Source organism: Fringilla coelebs (assembly GCF_963513975.1).
Source record: "Fringilla coelebs genome assembly, chromosome: 11".
In the NCBI taxonomy this organism is placed as follows: Eukaryota; Metazoa; Chordata; class Aves; order Passeriformes; family Fringillidae; genus Fringilla; species Fringilla coelebs.
The window spans coordinates 16177302-16193749 of record NC_140037.1 but is presented as its reverse complement, the minus strand read 5'-3'; the positions used below and the strand labels follow the sequence as shown (position 1 = coordinate 16193749).

At 45.7% G+C, this 16448-nt stretch overlaps 1 protein-coding gene across 2 annotated transcripts in view; it reads right to left on the bottom strand.

Annotated features, from left to right (window-relative positions):
* NRK (Nik related kinase) overlaps positions 1 to 16448 on the bottom strand; it is an 86644-nt gene that overhangs the window by 57411 nt on the left and 12785 nt on the right. For both annotated transcript variants that reach the window (XM_084213191.1, XM_084213192.1), the window contains exon 3: positions 1715 to 1771. In XM_084213191.1, the coding sequence (XP_084069317.1) occupies positions 1715 to 1771 (57 nt within the window). The remainder of the gene's footprint in view (positions 1 to 1714; positions 1772 to 16448) is intronic.

The following is a 16448-nucleotide window of genomic DNA, read 5'->3' as shown; positions in this document are numbered from 1 at the left end:
CACCAAGGGACCCCTTAGTACTGGGGCAGGCCTAACAACAAGTTTCACATTTAAATGTTATTTTGCTCTCTAGAAAGAACGAAAGCAAAGGCAGATGGAGAATGATGTGCTGGAGAAGAGCTCTTTGATCACCTGCACCGCTAGCTGAAGAGACAAGCAGCAAGAATCCAGTCTCTCTGCAAGCACTCTGCTTGTCTGGCTCTGTGAAAAAACAGGAAGCAGAGCCTGCCTGGAGAGGCACATGAGCACACATTGCCATCAGCTCCCCTTTAACCATTTCAAAGGACTCCCCCCACCCCCGTGCAACTCAATACAGCAGCACTTCCTGACAGATGTCCAGAGGATCCCACAATGACCACAGCATCCTGCTGCTGCTCTTAAGAAACCAGCCTGGGGCTGCAGCTCATGACAGCAAAGGACAGATCTGCTGAGCTCTTGGAGTGCCCCAGATCTGAACAATCACAGCTGGAGCTGGGCAGGCAATTTCTGATGAAATGACTTTTTACTGGAAAAAGAAACCCTGTAGATGTGGTGAAAGAATCAGAACTTTTGGGGAACAAAAGTGCCAGAAGTAGCAGAAGTGACTGCATCAAGACATGCCAGCCTGTGCCCTAGCAGCAGGAATTCAGCCAACTCTGCACTAGGAAAGTGGAAATAAGAGCAGAAAGCCCAACACTCACCCTGTGCCAAGCCCAGAAAGCAGGAAAACTTGAGCACAGTTGAGCTGGAATTGTTCAGGGTTTAATGGGGGAAAAGCACCAGGGAAAACCCTTTTGGGCAGTTGCAGTAACATGCTCCTCATCTTCCCATGAAAGGTCTCAATGTGAAAACAGCGTGACCTGCTATCACTGCCCCTCAAACAGGACGGGCTCCTCAGCATGATGTTGGCTCTGTCACCTGCAGCAAACCAGACCTAAACAGCTTTGTTTTGTTCTCTCAATCCTGCAAGTCCAGCAAGGTGATTCCTAAAGCAGGACCATTTCAATTTTGTTTCCAAGTAGGCATTACTGGATGCTACCAAACCAGACTTCTAGGAAACTCAAGAGGAAGAAGCAGGGAGTCTCCCCAGCCTTCCTGGGGCTCAGGCTAATGTGGTCTCAAGGAGGCAAGCTGCTCCGCTACTGGCTGTGCTCATAAAAGGAGAGAGAAACCCCAATATTTAGCAACTTTCTCAACACCCTGTTTCAGCACTGACACCCATTTATAAATGTGAGTAGGGACAGTGCCAATTAAACTATCTCCTTCCCATATCTGTCAAATCACAATAAAAAAGCACTGCATTTGCATTTCTAACATGATCCTGCTAGCTGGCTGTCAGGGCACTACTCTGAGGAACAGCTGGCATGTGAGGGGATAGGATGTGATGAAACACAGCAGAGGCAGTGCAGAGATACAGGAAATCTTTTAATTGCTATCTGTGAAAGCAAATAATCAACCAGAAATAAGCAGGAAGGGACTTGTCTTTGATATTACTGAACACCAAAGTATATGGCAACGCACTCCCTTATTGCTTTGTCACCATTAGTCAGCCACACTTAAAAAATATGGTTGTGTTAACACCACTCAGTACTTTATAAAACACAAACCGGTGCTCAGGAACCATGATTTACACCAGTGGATCTTCTTTCATGAGCTGTCCACCTTCTCATGATCTGATTATTTATTTTTCCTTGCTGCTTAACAATGACCTTATTATTTCTGGTTTTGCACTCACCTCAGTAACATTCATCACTTTGATTGCTGCCAGCTGCCCAGTCTTAACATGGCGACCCTGTTAAAATAACAGAAGACACTGTGTAAAAGATGCAGGCAAACTAGGAATACATCAACAAATTAGGCCTGTAACAACCAGGTTTGACTAATTGCTTTCAGTCATGTTCAAGGCAATGTTCTAGCTGGAGGTGTCCCTGCTCCTTGCAAGGGGGTTGGGCTAGGTGACCTTTACAGGATCCCTTCCAACCCAGACTATTCTATGATTCTGTGTACCAAACAACCTTCCAGTGACACAAAACCACCAAGGTGAAGTTTGCTGATGTGTTACCAGAGCCACACCCTTACTGTGCTCTGAATTTAACAGCGTTATCTCTCCAGGGCTGAATTTCCTTTTAGCGCAAAGGAAGCAGCAGCGCTGGGAGAGCTCTGTTCTCACAGCCCAACATGACACAAGCTCATGGGTCTCCATCCAACTTCTGCTCCACAGGTGATGCCAGCCCTCAAGCCTCCTCTTCCAGGCAATCTCAGCACAGCCTCGGAAAGCCTGAACAAGAGCCACGTTCCTGTCCTGCCATCCATGGCTGAGGTGTGCTGGGGAAGCTGGAAGGCACCGGGCAGTTGCCTCTGTCCCCACCTTGACCCCTGACATGTCCTGGCAAAACTCTGGGTTCCAGTACATCAATCTGGCAACCTCTATGTGGCTGCTAAGAAACTAAAGTTTTATGAATGTTTTTTCTTTTAAAAATTATTTTTTAATGCTTTTTACTTCAAAATGCTTAGTTTTTATAATTCTTACTTCAGCTGTGTTAACTACATCTCAGCTACTACTCAGCTAGTATCTCAGTGACTTCCCCAAAATCATGCAAGAGTTTTGAATTTAAAAATGTCATTTTCTGTGGTGGTGGGGAAGAACTAACCAGGATTTTGATGTGTGGATGCCTACACATGTCCACAGTTCATTATGGAATGCCCACACCCACAGTCACCTAAACAACAGACAGCTGGTAACTTCACATTAGTAATAGGCTTGGTTTTGAAAACACAGCTAGGTAAAGGAAGGTAATAGGAAATAAAGCTATTAAAAGAGCAAACTTGCTACTGGCAGTGACAAAATGTGATTCACAAGAACACCCACGCATGAATCTTGCCGTCAGCTGCAGTTTCTTGCTTTGGTTAGGTCAAACTGCTCAACAGATACCACAGATGAAGCCTTTCACCACGATAACCAGCACTGACCTCACACTGGAAGATAGTATCAAAAGATTTGAATGTTTGCTGTACAACCCAGCTTCTCACTTCCACAAGATGTTCAGAAATGGGTTTGAAGCTTTGAGACCGCAATTTATTCCCAAAATAGTAGTGCCTGCGAAGCTGTATATCAAAATAACTAACTGACAGCAGTTAAGGAAGCCACTGGAAATCAGGAAATCAAATACGAAATGCTGCAGTTTGCAGACAAAATGATTTGCAGGTGCAATTTACACCCACAAAATTAAAAGCTGGGTTGATGTAATTTAAAAACCCAGGTTCTATCTGCACAAAAGTGCACACAAATGTTATTCCTAAGACTAAGCAATTTTGCTTTAAAGAAAAATGATTCCTTATTCTCAGGCAATATGTCACAGTCATGTCATGTTTCCTTTCACAGAAAACTAAACCCTGCTGAGTTTTTTGTACATTTAAAGGTGTCCTCTTCCCATGGAAGCACTCCTGAGATTGCAAAGCATTTCCTCATGAAGTAGAATGATATGATTTACATATCAGCACAGAGCTCAGGGAGAAGACAAACAGGACACAGTCTCCCCAGGCCTTGGTGGGTGAGTGTGGATGGGCTGTGACCAGTGCCAGCCCAAAGGAGGCTGGTGTTGGGTCAGCATCCATCCCAACGCTGGTCAGCAAGCTCCCTCTGCCCAGCCACTGCAAACATCCCCATTTCCACTGAATGTCTTGGCAATACAGGGAGAGGGCCTTCCCCAAAGCCCAGCCACCCTGCCTGCAGCCCAGTCTGTCTGAGACAAGCACACTGGTAGCTCCATGTCTCAGACACCACACACCAGCTGAGCAGCCCATGGAAAACAGGAGTCTCCCCTGGACTGCTGCAGATTCTGCAAAGGACCAAGAACTAACACTGATTCTCACAACTGTGGTGAAGCATGGAAACCTGCATCTTTACTGAAAAAATAATCAATCAGTCCTAGGCTAACACTGCACTTGAATATTCATCTCAGTGAGGGAGAGGGAAAGGCGTGGCATTCAGCCCTGCTGTCAAAGTGTAATTCTTGGTCAAACTGTCCCCCTGTGTAACGGATATTGGTCATCTTGCTGCAACAGTTATTTCCACTGGATGCAAAACCTGCTGCTCTCACTTACCACTATAAATGTGAATACTAAACCCCTCCAAAAAAAGTTTGGAAAATCAGTATTTACGTATTTTAAGAAAATAGCAAGTCCTTTTGTTTTATGGGTTTTGATTCACCTTTCTTCAAAAAAGATGGCCCTGTTAACTAAGATGCACAACTCAATCCTGCTCCTGCATTAAGGCACAGACTATGACTGTGCTGGCAGTCCAGAACAAAAATTACAGATTTCTCAATATTGGTCTTTTACTGTTTGGAGCCAATGTTCCTTAACATCTCTAGAGGCAGTAAACACCCTGAACCAAGCCCTGGGCTTCTTGCTAAGAGATAAAAAGTAATGCCTTAGCAAGGAAAGATTTCAGTGCTGGTTCCTTATTTTTTTCATTTATCAATAAATCTCAGAGGTTATCCAGAGTTCATGGGAACTCTCACATTGCTGCTTCTGCTGGAGCCACTAAGTTGAGCACGTGTGAATTGTTTTGAGAAAGGGGTTTTGATTTTTGATTTGTTTTTTGTTTAAAGCTTCTAGGGGCAAACTGGCTGTTTTAACTTTTTCCCAACCCAATGAGATCAGCTGATTCACTTACTTCCAGTGACAAGACAGGCTGAAGTTCATCCTTCCTGATTTAATCTGAGAAGAACAAGAGGTATTCCCCTCCCAGCCCTCTGTTCACTCTGCCACTGCCCATCCTCTCCAGATCATTGGAGTTCAGTCTGCTGTGACTCAAGATCCTCCACTGCACATTTCCCCAGAAACTGGACAGAGGGCTGGAATGGTCTGTGGGCTGGTTTCCCTAATAAAAGGTTTAATCTTTCACCCAAATGCTCAGTAAAAGAGCTCTGGAGAATGTAGTGAAAACATCCAACAGCCATTTGCAACACCCATACTCCTACCCAGGAGTACAGCACCAAATTCTATCAAGCTCACACAGAGCTTAGACACGAACAATTCTGAGGCTCAACAACTTTCTAAAATTGAAGTTCCACCCTTCATTTTGATGAGGTATCCAAGCTGGAAAAAATTCTCCCATTAGCTTTGAGTCCAGCTAAATTCCTGGTCTCCCCCAGAAAATATTTCCGCATAGTCTGCTGCAGTTGCCAGTTAGTCACTCCAGTAACATTCAGCAAACCTGAAGCCAGCACACACATTTTTCAAATTTACACACTGCTCACTGCAGCCAGACTTGTGGGAGATGCTTTATGCCAAAGATCTGGTTCTGATGAGCTCCAACCCTGCATTATCTCTGCAGGGAGAGATACATGGAATAGGGCAGATTGCTCAGTGTTATTTCTGTTGGATGTGTATTTATATTTTCACCTCAGATAAAGGAACCGCTTATCTACACCCCTTACTAGGGGTCAAGACACTTACTTTTCTATTTACTTCAAACAAGAGTGTCAACATTAGCAGCCAGCTATTAGCTGATAAAGGGACTTTACATGAATTAAGTATATTTACAAAACGATGCATTCAGTCACGTACAACACCTTTTCCTCTTATGTTCCAAAAAAAATTCTGGACAGTCCCTGGCTTGGGCTGTGATCACAAGAAGAGACCCAAGGTCCCAATGAGATTATAAGGTTGCAAGTCATATGCAGAGAGCTTGGTTTGACAGCTTCCCTCCCAGATCCTGCACGTATCTCTCTTCCTGGGGGGGCGGGAAACAGCTCCCATCAGCTTCCCTCCCCACCTGGGATCTGACAGATTTGGAGTGGACAATTGCAAGCCCAGACAGCAGAAGCCAGCTGTGCACTGAAGTGCTGCACACCGTGCCAAGGCAGCCCACGGCAGTCCCACCACAGGCTTCCTTTTTGGCACTCATTGATGTTCACGTGTTTCTGGGCCTGTCTGGTGGAGCTGTCCCCACGTAACCGCAGCAGGAAAAAGGGCACGAGAAAGGCAGGGACTGCCTGCTGCAGGACACCAAGGCAGCACAGAGCTGGGGCATTTCACCACACCAGAAGTCCTTGCTCTTGTCCCTGTCCTTGTCGTCTTGTCTGCAACCAGAAGCAGCACAGAGGCGGTCAGGTGCCTGTGTGCAGGGACACCTCCCAAAAACCAGAAGATTTGGACACTTCCAGTTTGCACCTTTGTGCCCCCATGAAGGGCCATTTCATACCAAACACACTCTGCTATCAGGCACGGACACCATCAGCTCACAGCATTAGCACAAGGACCAACCCATCACCGCCTGCCTGTGTAATCCTGAAAGCTGGTAAATACCACAGCCTTAACTCTTGGGACCTTCTCTGGATGTTCAAGATTTCCACTGTAAAGTGAGATGTGGCTGTTGGAGGTGTGGGACTTTGGCAGACGAGGTCCTTCTCAACCAGACATTCCTCATGGGATAACAGATGCAGCTTGTGGCCACCCGCCCTTTGGGAGCGAGGTGAAAGCACAGCTGTGCGGCTGCAAGCTCTCACCGAAAGTGAACTCGAGCAATCAGATTTCCTGTACAAAATGCACTGATGAACTTTGAAGTTTGAGCCCATCTGTGTGGCCCTGCAGTGCTGGCAGCCTGCCAGCTCAGCCTGCTGTGCCCTGTGGGACTGGTCCCCACCCTTTCGCCCCTCTCCCCTCCACCCTTTCCATCCTGCAAAGACAAGAAAAGCCTTTAAGAGATAATGCAGGGAGTGAACAATGCTGTGTGCAGGGATCCAGGAAACCCTATGTCCTATTCCACGTGACCTTAGCGAAGTCACGATCCTTCTGTTTCCTTTCCACCCGCATAGGACTCTTCTGCTCAGACCCAGTTCTTCAGAAGGGATGAGGGATGTTTGCTAACCCCAGCCCCAGAGCCGGTGGGAACAGGAGCTCTGCTTGTTCACACTGCAGGCAGGCAGGAGCAGCCTCCCATGCAGCTGCAGTGTGCTCCCCAGTGGGTCAGCAAGGCAGGGAGGAGAACCCCAGAAATATAAAACCTGCAGATAATGCTGCTCCTACGCAGCAGCTTGGACACAGCCACTGTTCTACAGTAAAAGACTCCTCATACAAGCATCCTGCTGTCCCTCAGGGTCTTCATGACGTTAACAAGTGGTCAGGGCTTGCACACCTGGGGCTGAGTCACCTGAGAAGACAGTTTTTAGGTGAGCTCCATCAGCAAGAGCAGTCCATACCTCTCAATTCAGCACCTGCAACCATTTGAGACAATGCACGGCAGTCATGGCTGGAGCTGTTCAGCTAAAAATACAGCAGTAATGCAAAACCTGAAAGGACCTTCCAGGAACATATTCCAAGGAAGCAGTAATTAAGAGCTTATAGCTTGTTTTTGTTAGTTAATGGCCCAAGGCAAAGTTCAGAGTAAGTCATGCACTGAATACTAGCACTGGATTTCAGGAACGATTAATTTCATCATAGGCTATGACATGTAATCCACATCAACTCTGATAGTTTAAAAACCTCAAAAAACACAAACACTAAAAACTGCACAAAACGCCTCAAATCACAAATGCTATGGACAGATGGGCACCAGTTTCACAAAGTCCTTTTTTTTTTTAACCCCCCTGCAAACAGCTCAGGACACCAGCCAGGTGGGAACACAGCTATCATTTTGATTACGGTTTCATCCTTTTAATCACAAACTCAGGCTGCAGAAAGCCTCCTGTGATTGACATTATTAAGTTTTGGTAGTACTTTTGTCCCCTCAGCTCTGGATGTCTGTTGTATTTCAGGGCTGTAAACCAAAGAATTGTATTCCCCTAGAGCATCTCTTTTCTTCTTTGTCATACTGGGCGATGCTGAGATTTTGGAAGCTGCTCCAGGTAGCCCTCAGCTCCATCTCCCAGCTGGAGCACACCTTTTTTTCCCTGTGACTGCTTTCATGGCAGCAGTGCAGGATGCAGGGTCTGCCGCAGAACCACAGCCCAGCTGCAGTGCCTTGGTGCTGCCCATGTGGATGCCACACATTTGCCCTTTCACCCCCACATCTGCCATGAAATCTCCAGACAGTTCTCACCCAACACCTTGGGCAGCATAGCCAAATATTGCATTTCCTCTTCCCTGTGCTCCTCTAACACACTCTGGATAGCTTTGCTGCCATTAGCTGTGCTAAAGAGAGGAAGAGCACACAGCAGACTCAGCACCAGCTCCTGAGACCAACACGAGGCAACACGAAGGTCCTTTGTTCTCTCAGACATTGCAGCACTGGGCACCACCAGGCACAGTCCCTCTGGAAGGCAGAGCCAGCCCTAAATGTTTCCTGCCAGGGAAAGCAAAGCACATCACCTAAACACTACAAAACACCACCCTTGTCCTCTGCTGGTCAGTGCTGAACAGAAACAGTAACACACTGCAGATAATCAAGACAGGCTATTCAAGGTTTATGTGGTATTGGTCTTTTTTTCTCCTATATGCTAAGCCCCACTCTGCGATCAGTTGTGTTCTAAGAAGTCAGCTAAAGTCACTTTAGGTATAGACCATACCAATCAGCCAAATGTTATTTCACATATCCCAGAACTTGGGCTGCAAAATATCAGTGCTGAACCCTAAAATGTCAGCATGTAGAGATATAAAGAATGAAAGTTAATTAATAACATTCTGTGCTCTATAAGACAAAGGCTGCTACATTAATGGAGAAATATTAGGGATCTATATGATTTATAAAGGGATTTTAAATGATTTTAAAACCCCTAAAATGTTACACTGCATTCCAAATTAAAAAATATAGTTTTGTAAAGTTTACCACATTTACTTAGTAAAAATGTATTGAATATTCAGTGAAAAACAAATTCTTTTCCTCACAAACACCACCACCCTATTTATGAGCAGAACATGTGATTTTATCCCTCCCACTGCTTTTCTCTCCCCCCACATTTCAGGAGTGAAAATGTATTTGTGCTCACTCAAAGTGAAAATATTAGTTTTATGAATTTTTCCAAATGAAGCTTTGGATGTCTCAGGGGTAAGATATAAAAAAAAGAAAATTAGGAATTTCTCTCAGGGCCCCTACTTGTGTCACATGTTTAAAGAAACAAAAAAAATTATCACTGCAAATCATAATACCACTGATGATAACTAAGTTGGCAGTGGTATAGGAGAACTTCCTATATACTAAAATAGCAACACATTAGCCCAGGGAAGAGATTAGAAAATATAACCTCCACCAGCCACTTAAAATTCGACCCACATCCACATTGTCTAGAAGGGAGGGATGGATAAAGGTCATTTCAAAAGGACCAGATCAAATCACCTTGATCTCTGGAGGAAAACAACAGTTTTTCATCCCCACTGTAAATGTCTGTGCCACAACCCTCCTGAACTGTAAACCCCAAGAGGCACCAGAAGCAGTTTTTCTGCCCAGGTTTTTTTTTTTTTATCCTTTCAGTTCCTATTTCCTCCCATTGTATGAGTGGAAACACAGATTGTTTGCTTTGCCTGATGTTTGTCTGTGTCTGACTGCAGACCAGTGGGAAAAGAAAATGAAACAAAGGAACAAATTCAAGCTCTTTCACGAACACATATTTGAATATTGACATTTCTTGCAATATCAGTAGGTTCACTTGATCAGATTACCATCCTCATCCAAAACATGAGCCACTCAAGGCTACTGCACACTTGTATGAGAATGGACTAGGGACTGACTTTTGGGATACTGAAACCTGCTCCCAAATGGGTCATTCTCACTGTGATCAGCAAGATCAAGCAAATCACCAAGCTCTTTTGAAAATACCATTCTAGCCATAATACAGAGAGGTTTCTCCTCCTGATTTGAAGTGGGTGGTGTCTGCAGAAGAACACCCCATGTAATCTTCTGCAGCTCCATGCTCATTTGGAGGGAAGTACCCATTCCTGTGGCTTCTCCTTGCTCAGCTAACATGTAGACATGTTGCTTTAGATCTCCAACTGCTACTTAAAGCTTCTGACCAATGTGAGCAATGTGCAAGACAGAGAGCACTAAAGAGCAGGAACACCTCTCCTGGGGCAGGTAAAACCAGGGGGGCCGTCCTGGGTGCCAGTGGGAGACTGAGAGCTGCAGCACATAGAGCACCTTGGAGGAACAACCTTCACATTTGGGGTCAGCCTGCCTGGGGGTCACGGGGTTACTGGAGGCAGAGCTGCTCCTGATGAAGGACCAGACTCCCACTGACTTTGATCAGGTACAATTTCCATCTAGGGATGCTTTAGTAGCATCTGAGGGGATGGCAAACACTGAAGCTCCAGCTTCCCTCCGTTCAAAAGTCATCCAGGTGTTGACTTTAGAGGGGACTGCAAGGCCCCTGAGTGGGAACTGCTGCCAACACAGAAAGAAAAGCAACATTTTGGGGCCGTATGTGGGTCGAGTAACTCAGACAGCAGCACAGTGAGTAGGAGAAGAGCTCTGAGAAGCAGGTTGTGCAGTTATCCCATTTTCCTCACACTACATTTATTGGGACATAAAACTCATTTCATTGAGCCTAAATATCACTATTTGTCCTTTCACATCCGTTGATACAATCTCAGATTTCCAGCTTCAGACCCCCACCAGGGCTTGCTACCCCTGTCAGGGGCACAGAGGCGAGACAGACACAGGTTTCTTTCCTCTTCCCATGGGAGTTCTGGCCTGAGGATGCTGGGGTGCTCAGGACAGCACAGGACAGTGGGAATATGGGGTATTTGAAGTCCCAGGGCTCCTCTTGTGAACAGGAGGGTTGGAACAGCACAGAGCCAATCCCACAGAGCACTTGGGAGCCCAGTGGTGATTTACTACAGCAAAGGTCTGCTGCACCCGAAATCTATTCACCCAGAAAAAGAAACAATTTTGGAAAAGTCTCAGCCTTTGGAAGGCTCTCACTCTGCAGAACAGGGGTTGCTGAGAAGCAAAGTCTGGGGTGAGGTACAAATCCCCCCAGCCCAGTGAATTTCTGCTGCCTGACTCACACACATCCGTTTACAGAAATGCAGGGCGCCACAGCAAACCTGCTCCTAGCACATCCCTGCTGCACAAGGTCACAGGCAGCTCAGGGTGTGCTGCCAGCCCCATCCTGCTGAAAGGAAGTCAGGGCTGGACTGTAGGAGGTCAGCTGATGGGTGGCCAGAATTTTGGAGCAAGAATCCCTCAAAGGAAGGTTTTTTGGCTCACCATTGCTACAAAGCTACAAAGGTTAAGCTGCACACAGCAATTACAAACCTCATGTTAGGAGAGTCATCTTTTAGCTTTTTAAGTCATGTTGCTTTATTAGCCTTCTGTCCCACATAAACACAACCTTGTGTGCACATTAAGCTTTTAGTGTTTATATTACTGAATTTTAAAAGATCCTTCAGCATTCTTGCAAACAGCAACTGTAACATAGTTGAATTTTCTCTAGCATATAATACAGAACACGGACACAGCTCTGCACAGGTTAAAACTGTGTTGTTGTTGTTTGTTTTTTTTTTTTTAAAACAGGCTTTGAGGCAAGCAGGGTACACAGCTGCAAGTTCCAGCCTAAATGATGACAGAGCTACAACAACCTTAAGGGTGATTGACTTTTCCATTGCAGTGCTGGTGGTGCTTTTCTCACACAGACCGCAGTACCATGCAGGCAGGCACCTCTGCAGGTGGTTGTGGCCAGCTCACACACCATGGACAGCCCAGGACTGTCCTCTGGCATTAAAAGGGTTTCTCTTACAGCCTCTGAGTCTTGCCTTCAGCATTTCTGGGCCAATACCCTCCCTATGACTCTGCTCACCTGGGGTGAATCCTGAACTCAAAAACTCTGCTGACTAATGCTGTCAGGTTCAGAAGATCTGAGGTTTGCCTAGGGAAAGGTCATATTCTTTACACACATACCAAACTCCTTACAGAGCATTTAACTGCTGGAAAAAAAAAAAAAGAGCATATAATTATGCCTTTTCATTTGGCTCTACCCGGTGAATCCTCTCCAAAAATTAAAAGGGAGTTAATGAACACAATTAGTCTGCGAAAAAACACAAAAGCCTCCAGATTTCTGAATTATTTCTGTAAGAGATGAGCTACATGGCACTGATCTCACAGCAGCAGTCAATTCCCATTTCCTTCCAAAATCCTATTGGCCAGATGGTTCAAAAACTCAAGGGAAAATTACTTAAATGTTTGGAAAGGCTTTCAGTGTTAAGTTAGTCTCCAAAATGAAACCAGACTACCCTTTTAATTAGTCCTACAAGTGAAGTATAACTCGCTTTTCTAATGAATTTAAAAGAGAGGAGATTCCAAGTACAAAACCAAAAAAGTCTGAATTCATGAGGAACACTGGTGTTATTTTTTTCTAAACTGATCTAATCAGCTTTGTACAGCAGAAGCCTGGCTGGCAAAGGTTCTCCTCTCAGGCAAGCTACAGGTCAGATGCACACTAATAGTTCCTGAACAGCTACAAGCACTAACTGCTCAATGCTTCATCTTCTCAATTTCTGTTTTACTTGTAGGGATTGAAGTCAATCACAGCTGGGTAGAAATGAACAGTGAGGTCTTGAGAGGAAGAAAGAAATAAATACCCCTGCAGAATAATTTCAAGAAAATGGCTAAACACATTACAGCTGAAGAACCGCAGAGCCTTAAGCAATGCAGCTCAGCGCAATTATGAGCACACATGAAGCAAAAGCAGCAGTGAATCATTGGAAGAACTGGTCACAAGGGGTACCAATAATTTCCTGAAATTAACTACTTAACAGCCCTACTGGATTTTTGAAACTCTCATCTCTTGGTCTCGCCCTGTTTAAACAAGCCAAATGAATTCTGTACAGGGCAAGATGAAGCAGTGAACTGCACAGTGAGCTGTGTGTGGGTGAAACAGCACCAGAGCCCCAGCACAGGCTGGGGGCCCCTGCCCTCCTCCCATGCACTGCTGGCTACACCTAACAAAGGCTCCCTGCAGCCCTTCCCACCACCAGCTGTCCCAGCCATGGCTTGTCCCAACACTGAGGTTCTTGCACCAACTTCTGGCCCCACTGAAGTCAACCAGACAATCTTAATGACTCTATGTCCTAAGGAATTTCTGCTGTTGAGTTTATTAGAGCTGAATTCGTCTCATAAAGGGTCAAATTTCTCAAACAAAACAAACCTCACTTTACAATGAAAAAAAAAGTGTATTTTCAATGGTTTCTCTGTTGGAAAAGGTGTGATTGCACAGATGCTCTCACAGGTTTGAGCCAGAGCTTGTGACACAAGAAATAAACCTCAGCCACTGCTGCAGGCTGCCCACTTGTGTAAAAGCACCTCTGACAAGCCACTGCAGGGCTGCCCCCAAAGTTCACAGCCCATGGCAGATGAGGCTCTCCACAAACCTACAGCTGGAAACAGAGAGCCCTCCCTGCTCTGACCCTCACCCCTCGCTCCGTTCAGAGCTCGAGGGCATCGCCCTCACTCAGGTTTGCCAGCTGCTGTGCCACAGGAAGATCCCACAGGCAGCACTGGGAAACTCCATCAGCCTCTTCCACACCAAACACACCAGGGCCCAGGTGCTACAGACAAAGGGCACGCACAGAAACACACAGAGAAAAATTCAAACCTGAAACACTGACATGCCCTGGCCAACCCAAGGTACCTCAGATGTCAGTGAAGCTGCACCAGAACCCTCCCCATGGTTGAGTCTCAAAGCCACTTCTCATTTTCCAAGCTCTGAACCCTGTGTGCTTCCTTTACCTTGTAACAGCAATAGCCTGTCCAAGCAGCTGCATCACATCCAAAGCAGCTGTCAGGAAAGACAAAAACAAAATAGCAAAACAACCTCAACATTCCACAAGGCATCCAGCTAATGCCAGCAACTTGCTGGCTTTACATGTAGAGTATAAATTTTAAAAACTAGCATTTCTGCTTTAACATCTAGCTGTGCTCACTTTTAAAGTGATTTTTTTAAGTGTAACCATCCACAAGTTTCCAAGAAATCTTCCTTTTGCAGCTCCTTTGCATATTCCGTCATCTACATCCAGATGCCAAAATACACCACCAAGAGCTCACTGCTGCTTTGGATAAATATGAAATTATGTGCCAGAAGAAAATTTTGCAGGATAAACTAAAACTCTACAGCATTGCCAATGCACATATTTCAATAACAGAAATTTAAATTGTTAGGTCTCTACTTACAACAAAAGAGTCATTAAAAAAAAACATATATCAAAGTGCATATGAAAACCCCACACCAGAAAAGCCATCTCCCAGTTGCTTTGAATTGCCTTCTACCTTCTAAATCTTCAGGTTCAGGGGAGCACATGAACTTGCATTACCAAAGACAGAAGCTCAGCCAGTTTTTGGGGTTTTTTTTAAGAAAACAGAATGTATGGGATTGCACTGCTCTTGCATCCCATCATGTCTGAACCAGTCAGCCCATTCCCACCAAATCTGAAGTCTCCAAGATGACTCAATTCCTGCATACCTTGTGCAAATCAGAGGAGACAAACTCCTTTCCTCCCCGCACCACTGAGGCTTACAGAAAATACCTATTTTTGACATGTTTGCACAAGAAAACAACCTGACACATTCAGTAACTGAGGAGTCACAGAAAAACAAATCCCTAACAAGAAGGGGTTCTGAAATTAGTCACTGAGTCATCTTTGGGGACTGGCTCCCCTGCACAGATTCTGGTTTGCCATTTGCTCTGTGACCAGGTGAGTGCAAGGTGAGCACAAGGCACCATCACACCACTGCTGGCACTTAGCTTCCCCCTGAACAGCTCCAACAAATGACATCATGTGCAAAGGACTGGAAAAAAACAAGGTTTCATAAAATTATTTTTAAAGACCTGGTTTGCATACATGGTTTGACCCACTTTAATTAGAAATGTTATTTCCAGCTCAATTTTGTTAAGCGTGGACATGCTCAGTGGCCTGAATCGGGTTTGTTTGTCATTTTCCTTTCACTGATCCAGCCACACCAGTCATCAAAATGCTCATTTTTTGCATACCTCCATTTCTGTCCACTTTCACAGTGGCTTTCATAGAAGGAGATTACTGCTCAGCTCTTTGAAAATTTCTGTTTGCTTCTGTTGCTAGCTCTTCTTTTAAAAAGAGAATTTGCTTTAGAAAAGTCAGCAATTAACTGGAGTAATTCAATATTCACATGTCCCATGATGCAAGGAGAGAGAACATGGCTTTTATCACTAACTGGTACAGTAAAGGCTGCCCACAGCCAGGGGTGGGTCCAGTTAGTGGTTTTGCCCTCACTGCACTGATATGTGAGAACACGATTTTGTGGCAAAGCATCAACCTCCTACCTGCTGAGGCTTCCTCTTGTTTTCACCAAGGGGAAAAAAAAAAGAAACTATTTTCTGCCAAACCTCAAGAGAGCTGTTGTTCTGCTTCACCAGCAGGGCCAGGCACACCCCTGCTACAGCAGCCACAGGCCCACCTGAGGCACCACAAAACCTCAGCAGCACATCTGCAGAAAGCACTGAGGCAAGCACAGCATGGGTGGGAATCACAAAAAAAAATGGTGCAGAGCCCTCTGTGTCACCTCCTGCATCGCAAACACTCCTGTCTAATAAAGGGTCCCCACAAACACGGGTGTCCTCCTCGGCAGGCAGGACAGAGGTGGCTTGTCACACCACAGCCAGCTCCTGGAACACACCTAGAGAGCTGCACAGTCACCAGCCTGGCCCAGGCTGGGGGAGATGCAGAGCCAGCAGCTTCCCCATTTCTCTTTCTGATCATGCTCCCGAGTCTATAAGGAGAAATCAGAATGCAATCTCAGGGGACTCCTCACATCACACAGCATTTCTGACAGCTCAGACAACAGGGCACTGCATGATGACACTCATGCTGCTTGCCTGGCAATAAGGGAAGCCAGAAAGGAAAGAAAACCCACTGCTGGCAAATGCTCACCTAAGCTGAAGGTACAACCTTCCCAGAAGATCAGGCAGCATTTACACACCAGAGGATTCAACCAGACAGGCTCCCTTAAGAACCACAATGTACAGACCACAGTCCCAACTCCAGTGGCACCTGCAATCCCTGTCCAGCCCTGGGGTGGCTCAGCATTGCCTCCATCCCAGCACAGGGGCCTGAAGCCTCCCAGCCACCCCTGACAGAGCTGGGCTGCAAGGATATCTCCACATGATAAAGAATTGCTCTATTTTAATATTAATAACTTTCAAAGGGAGAGGTCTGCCAGAACAATGCAAACAATGCAGGATACAGCAACCACAAAAGCTCAGCCAGCCAGATATTTCATACACTGCCTGTGACACTCAAAACCCATCTGTGTGACAGACAGGGCGAGTGCCATGCAGGCTCCAGCCACCACCCAGCTCTGACAAGGCCATTTCTTTTCTTTCCTGGTCAGAGAACCATGACTTTGGCAGATGTAGGAAGCCAAATGACATTATTAGGCCTGACCAGGAGCTTGCTGTGACTCTTTGAGCAGCCTCACAAATGCAGGAGGTGCTTTGCAGGCATGGGCAGGAACCTGAGCACTCACACAGGGTCTGCACAGGCTGATTCCCTCACCAGCA